At 54.1% G+C, this 8211-nt stretch overlaps 2 protein-coding genes across 3 annotated transcripts in view; one reads left to right on the plus strand and one right to left on the minus strand.

The window, feature by feature from the left end:
- Nucleotides 1-5216, minus strand: part of LOC108509872 (feather beta keratin-like) — a 41639-nt gene extending 36423 nt beyond the window's left edge. For both annotated transcript variants that reach the window (XM_017839467.1, XM_017839466.1), the window contains exons 1-2: nucleotides 5213-5216; nucleotides 1668-1670 (exon numbers count right to left, since the gene is read on the minus strand). The gene's annotated coding sequence lies outside the window, so the exon portion shown is untranslated. The remainder of the gene's footprint in view (nucleotides 1-1667; nucleotides 1671-5212) is intronic.
- Nucleotides 5217-6895: 1679 nt separating this feature from the next.
- On the plus strand, nucleotides 6896-7885 carry LOC108509873 (feather keratin Cos1-1/Cos1-3/Cos2-1-like). The gene is made up of 2 exons (XM_017839469.1): nucleotides 6896-7008; nucleotides 7301-7885. The coding sequence occupies exon 2, from the start codon at nucleotides 7323-7325 to the stop codon at nucleotides 7620-7622; it is 300 nt and encodes a 99-aa protein (XP_017694958.1). The 5' UTR covers nucleotides 6896-7008; nucleotides 7301-7322; the 3' UTR covers nucleotides 7623-7885.
- Nucleotides 7886-8211: the final 326 nt, after the last annotated feature.

Consider the following 8211-nt stretch of genomic DNA (forward strand, 5'->3'; position numbering starts at 1 on the left):
ACTCCTGCTTTGCACCCGGGCCCCACTCCCAGTTGTAGTGCAGGAAAGGCTGGCAGCCTGACTGGGAAGAGACAACCTGTCCCTGCTGAACCTCTGGCCACCAGACATCTCCAGCTACAGCCTCTCTGTCCCTCAGCCCAGGCACAGAGGGGCTGTTCCTCACCCACCTGTCTTTGTGCCCTCCTGCTACAGGCGGTTTGGTTGCTTCTGCAGCATTTCAGCTCTCTCTGCCTTCCCTTTCGCCTTCTTTGTAGGTCTTGCAGGGATGTTGTCTCTTCCCAGTCAGGCTGCCAGCCTTTCCTGCACTACAGCTGGGAGAGGGGCAGTTTCTCCAGGCAGATGTTCTCTGGTTCCTGAGAGCTCCCTCTCGGGTCCCTCGGCACAGGTGGGGAGAGGGAGGATTTGTGTTCTCTGCCAAAGGCATGTGAAGAGAGTGGCTCCTCCTTTCACACCCATTGCTGACAACCCATCTCACATCCTTTGTCATGTGCCAGCTGTGACCTCCATTCTCCAGCAAGGATTGCCCCTGCTTGTGGCAGTGTCAGGACTCACCTCTTTCCCCTCCAGTGTTGACAGTCCCACCAGTTCTGCTCCTGCCCGGCCTGACACCCCTGTGTCACCTGCCCTTTGCAGTCCCACCAATTCCAATGGGAAAAGCTGGACCTGTTCACTCTCTCCCATCAAGAAAGTGCCCAGGGAGCTCCCAGGAAGCAGGAGGTGAAGTTTGCCAATCCGTGTGTTTTCCTCTCTCTGCCACATCAAAGCTGCCTCCAAACCTCAGCCCAAAGGCTTGAACAAAACCCTCTGAGGCTGCCTGGGATCCCACAGCTCTGCCCCAGGGAGCCCTTCTACTCCCATTGCCCTGTGGGTAAAGCACTTGCTCTGCCCAGCTAAAGGAAACAATCAGCCACCTCTGCTTGGCCCGTACTCCCCAGCTCCAGAAGAAGGTTTTCCAGCACTCAGAGCCTCCAACTGGTGCAGCCAGGCCACAGCTCGACCCTTAAAAGCCTCTTGTTCAAAGGGCCCCTGGACGTCCTGGCAGGCACCCAGAGCCACTTGTAAACTGCTGCCTCTGTTCAGCCCCCAGGCCAGACTGCCCCAGGGGGGCCGTGCTCCTGACACAGCCAGGGAGGAACCTGCTGACTGCTCCAGGACTGGACCTGCAGTGCTCAGGCAGAAGGAGAGCAAGGAGATGGCCAGGGCCACAAGCCTTATGGGCCTCTCCATAGAGGGCTAAGGCTCCCTGGTGAGCTTCTGTGGCCACCCAGCCAGAGCCAGGGCAGCACCTCTGTCAGAGCAGAGTCATGTCCAGCAGAGCTGCTTTCCTCCTGTGTGATGGCACAGGCAGCTCTTATATTAGGCCCACTTATTTATGTTAGATGCTCTGTAGGAAGGCAGATATAATGCTGGCCTTTAGGTCCCAAGGACTCTACAAGTAACAACCACACCCAGGAACTCTTCCCTCTAGCCCACAGAACAGGATCCATTCAGCAAGACCACATTCTGAAGTAAGAGAACAGAGTTTCCAACTCACCTGTTTCTGAATGAGGAAAAGAGGAGTGAAGAGATGGGAGAGTTTAATAATTGGCCTGGTCCTTCACTGCTCCAGGCCTCGAGGTTTTCTTTTCCGGAAGTCATAATTTCTTGAAATGAGCTGCAAAACACACCAGCTAATTATATGGCCTGTGTTTCAGATTCCTGCATTGTTAGCTTTTGGTTGCTGAGTTTATGTTAATTCCCCCACGGATATTTACTTTGACGGCTGCTGAGAATTCCAAATTTCCATTGTAGGAGATGTCATCGCTACCACAAACCATGTCCAAAGTCCTGGAGTGCTGGAGTCATTGGCTTGGCACAGTCCTGTGGGGTGTTTGCAGGCCAGTTGGCTGGGCAGGCAAAGCCAAGCTCCTTCCAGCCCTGCAATCCTTGACCAGACAGCCAAGGATTCCCATGTGTGAGGAGAACTGCTGCTCTACCTGCAGAGCTGCTCCTTCAGAAGAGGCACCCTCACCTTGGACTGCTGAGGGCAAAGACACGGCAGAGAATTCCCCCAAGGGTGGTCCTGAGGCTGAAGGACTGAAGGGCTTCTCTGCTGGGGGGTGAGTTTGTCTGGTTCTCAGTGCTCTGTTGCACAGGACTGGCACCTGATTCTTGTCAATGCCCTGTGACCTGGGGCACTCCTGGGATGGTGTTTTCAGCCCCGTTGACACAAAAGACCAAGCTCCTCTCAGCCCTGCAGTCCTTGCCCAGACACCCAGTGGCTCCCACTGGTGAGAACAAACCATGTCCTTTTCCTTCTTTTCCTCCCAGCCCTGTCTGATTGCTGCTGGTCTTTCTCTTCCAGGCAGGTGGACTGCACTGCTAAGTTTCAACATTTCTTCTAACACCAAGCTTGGAAGAGATTTCTCAGAAGCTGCTTGGCTTCCTCCACTCTTTAGGCTATGGCTGAGGATGCTCAGCCAATCCATGTTTTGGGCCTTGAGGTGCCTTGGGGTGCTCCAGCCCTGCCAGGGTTGTGCTAGTTGAATCCACAGGTGGTCGTGTGTTGGCATTTTTGCTTGATGGGTGCATTTTGTGTGTGATCTATTTCTTTGAATGCATGTCATGGACAAATTTGCATGCAACGCCCTGCCCATGAGCTTGGGAAAGTCTGTACATACTTGGCTCTCATCACAACAGGATGTGGTGATCATCCCCATGGTTGGTGTTCTTCAGCACTGCCTGCAGGCAAGGCTGCCTCTTCCCTCCTCAGTGTTCAGAAGCTCCAAAGAGCATTCTCTTTGGGTCAAGGGAGAAATGGCAAGAAATCCTGCCCACCTTGTGCAGGGAAACCTTGAGTGGATCTGCTTCCAGTGCTGTGTGCTGGTGCCCGTGTCCTTGGGGTGAAGAGCTTCAGCCACACAGAGCAAGGCAGGGCAGGTGGAGACCATGGCCAAGCAGGTAGCCCAGGGAGGTCGTCGGGGTGAGGAAGGCTGGAAGTTGGTGAGTTTGGGCAATAGACAAAAGGCTCCTGCTCTAGCTGTAGACTTTGACTTCAGAACAGGTGCTGTCACCTGCAAACTGGTGAGGACAAAACGACATTGGGGATTCATCAGAGGGAGCTGTGCTTGAATCATTTTTCCTTCATGAAGGAGAAAATAGCCGTGGCATCTTCAGGAGACTCCCTCTCTTAGGAATCTTAAGCACCAGCCTACTGACCAGACCTGATGTCTTAGGAGGTCTCTTGTTTGCCAGAGGGCAGATGCAACGTGTTGCAGAAGGGCTGCTGAGCTTGTCCTGCCTTTGGAGTATTGCCATTTTCTGCTCTTTGATGTGGGCTCCAGTGATAATGCCCCAAGTGTTTCCAGAGTGACTGTAGAGCTCTGGGGAGATCGAAGGGTGTGAGGGCCCAAATTTGAAAGGCTTGAGTAGAAAAGAACTCCTCCAGTGGACGAACACCTGGCTGCATGCTTTGTGTTGCAGGCAGTGCTTTGGTTTTGACTGCCAGGCAACTGTCTGTGATGAACGAGGACTACTGGGTGAGGATGGGAAATATTCGACAAAGTCCTGCAACAGAGTCTTTGCAGTCAGGAGAGAGGAGACCTCTAAAGCAGGTGTGGCAGGGGAGGTTTCCCATAAAGGAAGAGAAGTGAGAGCACAAGGGTTAGAACAGATGTTCTCCTGCATCGGGACACCAATCCAAATCCTGACCTTGCCCTCTCCATCCAGCCCTTCTGGGAATATCCAGCTCTATCTCCCTCTTCCTAAGGCTTTCTGCTCACAGGACAGCTCTCTCTTTCCTACCTAAAAGAAGGTCAGTGAGCTGAATGCACTGCTCATGACACAGGTTGTAATTTGTATGGAAGAGGTAAAGACAGCACACTGGGAATGCCAGGAAGACTGCAAATGACGTCCAATATGGAACTGTCTATACTGCAGAATTGAGTAGCCATGGATTTATTGTTGATCCCCACACCAAATAGATCCTCCTCTTTAGGACTTCTTGAGAGTGTTTAGGCTGGGATAGAGTTCATGTAATTCCCAGTAGCTGGTCTGGGCCTACATTTGTGATTGGTTCTGAAAACAGTGTTGATCAAACAGATAATTTGTTATTGCTGATCGGTGCTTACACAACATCAAGGCCATTTCTGCTTATCAGAACCATCACCCACCAGTGAGTAGATTGTGGGTGCACAAGAAGTGGGGAGGGGACACAGCTGGGACAGCAGGTCACAACTGTCCAAAAGGATATTCCACGTCCTGTGACATTGTGCTGAGCATATCAAGCTGCGGGAAGAAGCATGGCAGGGATGTTTGGAGTGATGCCATTTGTCTTCCCATTTAACCATTTTGCAGGATAGATCCCTGCTGTCCTGGGAATGGCTGAACACCTGCATGCACTTGGGAAGTGCTGAATGAATCCCTGGATTTGCTTTGCTTGTGTGCACAGCTTTTACTTTACCTATTACCCATCTTTATCTCCACTCGTGGGTTTTCTCCCTTTTATTGCTCCGATTCCCTCCCCCGTCCCACCCTGGTGTAGGCAGTGATTGTTGTGTGGGCTGAGATGACAACTGGGGTTACACCACGACTCTTCTCCAGACCTTTGCATATCAGAACTACCCATTGCCATCACCACAAAGTGGAGGGGCTGCCATGGAAAAACTGGGACCAATGCCAGTGGTTTTGACCAGAGAGTTCTGTCTCTGAACAGCAGCTGACAAGCACCTTCCCAGCTCCCCTGCCTTGTGAGCATCCCTTTAGAGTGAGGTGGACTTTCCTTGCCATGTGGTCCTGCTGGGGGCAGAATGAGATACCCACGGAGTCCCACCACTGAGAACCTTGCCCCAAGGAAGCCTGAGCTGAGTTGCCCCACCTTGCACCTCCAGAGCAGCCACCTCTTCACCACAGAAGCCACGTACTCTGTGATCAAGGCAATCACCCACACTGCCTGCCAATTACTTGTTTCATCAGGGTAATCTCTCGCAGAGTTGTTACACCCACACAATTCCTGACATAGCCTAGATATCCCTGTGGATGGAAAACACCTCATGAACAATAATCCTTGTCAGACCTCTACACCTTCCCTTCCCTTGCCCTGCCTTACTTTGCCCTTCCTTTCCCTTGATTTTCCTTGGCCTTGCCTTGCCTTCCCTTTTCTCCCCCCCAAGTTTCCTATCTGGTGTGCAGGTCATTGCCTACTGTTGCTACAACTCCTCCTTCTCCATCTCACCTTCCTGGCTCCTCAAGGGAACTGTCCTCAATTGCTCACTCCCACTCCTGCACCATCCTTGCACATCCTGGCCAATGCCACTCCTCCATTTCCCAGCTTTCCTACTGTTTCCTTTGCCTTCTGCTTGTTTGGGCTCCACGTCCATTGGCTGAGCAGAGACAGCACCAGGTCTGTTGGACACGGACACTCCTCTGTCCCAGGAGAGGCTGGGAGTGGTGGGTGTGAGATCAGGGGTGATGCTAACAAGGCCAGCACAAGCACAGCCCAGTTTCAATGCCTTGTGTATCTCATCTCTCATCTGCTGCCAGCTGGAGAGATGAATCTCCCCATCACAGCACCGTGAGGCCAGGGAGCACATGAGGAAATTGTCGCCATTCTTTTAGACAAGGAGCAAATGAGGCCAGGAGCTCTCAGCACAGGCAGCCCCTCTCAGAAGAACAGAGTGACTCTGGGGCTACACTTGTAAATATTTAGGGTGAGAACCACTGGTGACCAGAAGGTCAGAATGGTCCCAGCCCTCACAACTGCCACCAAAATGGCACAGACCTTTCCCTGCATGACACTGGAGACCCTTGGGCTGGCACAGGCCAGAGGTCAGTGGTAAACCATGACTGACAGCAGGAACATCTCAGCCCAAGTGCGCTGGTGGAGCACGAATTGGGCTGCAGAACTCCAAAAGGAGCTCATTGCCTCCACAGAAAAGAAGTGTAGCAGCACCGTGAGCATCAAGGTCAATGAGAGGACAATCACCCTGAATTCCAGAACTGTTGCGGTTGGAAGGAGCTCTGGAGATGGTCCGGTTTAACCCTCCTGCTCAGAGCAGGCACAACAAGAGCATGTTGATCAGGACGTTGCCCTGTGGGGGTTTGAAGGGCTCTAAGGACTTTCACAGACACTCCACAAGCTGCCAGAGCAACTCTGCTGAGCTTGGCCACACTCACAGGAGAAGAATTGTTCCTCAAGCCTATGCAGAATTTCCTTTCCCACTGCTCCAATCCACACACAGGGGCAAGCAAACAGCCCTGTCTGCACGTGGGCAGCTGTGGGCTCATGTGTGCAAGGAGACTCAGAGAAACCTCTTGGGAGGGCAAGGCTGGATCGACCTGGGACAGGACGAGGGCCAAGACACACTGAGGTTGTAGGAGTTGGTAGGGAAGCGCCAGAGAGAGTCCAGAGACTGAAGGAGTCCAAACGAGAGCACTAAGAGTTCCTCCGAGCAGCATTAGGGGGAAGAGAGACAACAACATCAGCGCTGATCACACACCCGCAGAGACAACGAGCAGTGTCGATCCCAGAGAGAGTGGAGGGTGGGAGAGAGGGGACGTGGCACTTTGTCACATTCAGTGACCTTTTGGCATCAGAGGGAAGATTCCAGAGCTGGGAGCAGCTGGGCCCTTCCTGCCCACGGGGCTGCAAACAAGCCCACGGGAGTGCCCCGAGCCAACGTCCCCAGAGTGCACGCGATGCCTCTGGCACTTGGGACTCATCTTCTGCTGCCACTAAAATGAGCTCCTGTCCCACAAGTCCATGGGCTTCCCTCCCCAGCTCCAAAAAGGAGCCTTCAAGGGGGATCATGAGTGGCCAAAGAAGGAAATGAAAATGCAGCTTTGCAGGAAACCAAAACACAGCCCGTCTCATTAGCTGGAATGTTTTGCATTTCAGATGAGCTTCTCAGAAAATTATTGCTTCCAGAGAGGCTTCCTCTGGACCTGAGGCAGTGCAGGACCAGTATAAAAGCCATCCCAGCTCTGCACTCTCTGACCCACTTCATTGTCCTTCTTCTCCTTTGGAAGCAAGTGAGTTGGAAGCTCTGTGCTGTTCCAGGCTTGGGGCTGGAAGGGGAAGTGGAGAGAAGGTTTGGTTTGGAGAGGGGCTTGTTCTGGGCTGAGGGAACTGCGGGAACTCCTGGGCTCTTGACTAGGAAGGAGTTCTCCTGGGCCTGGCTCTCCTTGCTCAGTGCCAGGGGTCAGGCCAAGAGTGGTGTGGTCATCCCTGCAGAGCCTCCCAGCCCAGCACGTGTCTTGGCTCCCTCCTGGTGGGCAGGCGGCTCCTCCTACACCCCCATCTTCTCCCTTTCTTCTCTCCCAGGTGCACCTGCAGCCCCAGGAACATGTCCTGCTGCCAGCCCTGCAACCCTTGCTGCCAGCCCTGCGGCCCCACCCCGCTGGCCAACAGCTGCAATGAGTGCTGTGTCAGGCAGTGCCAGAGCTCCACTGTCGTCATCGAACCCTCCCCCGTGGTGGTGACTCTGCCCGGGCCCATCCTCAGCTCCTTCCCACAGAACACCGCCGTGGGATCCTCCACCTCCGCTGCCGTTGGCAGCATCCTCAGCTGTGACGGAGTGCCCATCAACTCCGGGGGCTTTGACCTCTCCTGCATCACCAACCGCTACTGCGGCAGAATCTGCTGAAGCTGCTGCTGACACCCCACGGAAGGACCCCCAGGAACCCAGAAGACGGAAATGGACTGAGCACGGAGACCTTGGCCATGGCTTTCAGAGGGACTGAGCAGCCGTCGCTCCCCCTGCCCTGCACGAGGGCTGCCTGGGCTCTCTGAAAACACGGGCCTTGTTGGAGTTCCCTGTTTCTGCCCCACTTCTTTCCCTCTCCCTTCTCTGGTGTCTTCTGCTCTCCTGGGCTGTCATCATGCTCTAAGCCCCATCCAAGGTCTCAACTGCACCCTGGCCAAGGGCCAGAGACTCCTCCTACCTGCCCCTGGTGCTCCCTGCACCACGGTGCCCACTCAGAGCACCTCCTTTCCACCTTTTCAACTCATTAAAGTTCTGCTGCATCCCAGCCTGCACCTCTGTGTGGTCCTTCCCTCTCCCCACACCCTGCCCAGCTGCCAGAGAGAAAGGTGTCCCTGTGGGGAGATCTGGCAGGCACAGAGCAGAGCCAGGGGCCTTGCCAGAGGGAAGGAAGGGGCAGACACTGGCAGTGGGCTCCTGCCAGGAGACTGTCCCTTGCAGCTGACAAAGGTGTCCCTGGCTCCTGCAGAGC

This window comes from Lepidothrix coronata, unplaced genomic scaffold, assembly GCF_001604755.1.
Source record: "Lepidothrix coronata isolate B3197 unplaced genomic scaffold, Lepidothrix_coronata-1.0 Scaffold422, whole genome shotgun sequence".
Lineage (NCBI taxonomy): Eukaryota > Metazoa > Chordata > Aves > Passeriformes > Pipridae > Lepidothrix > Lepidothrix coronata.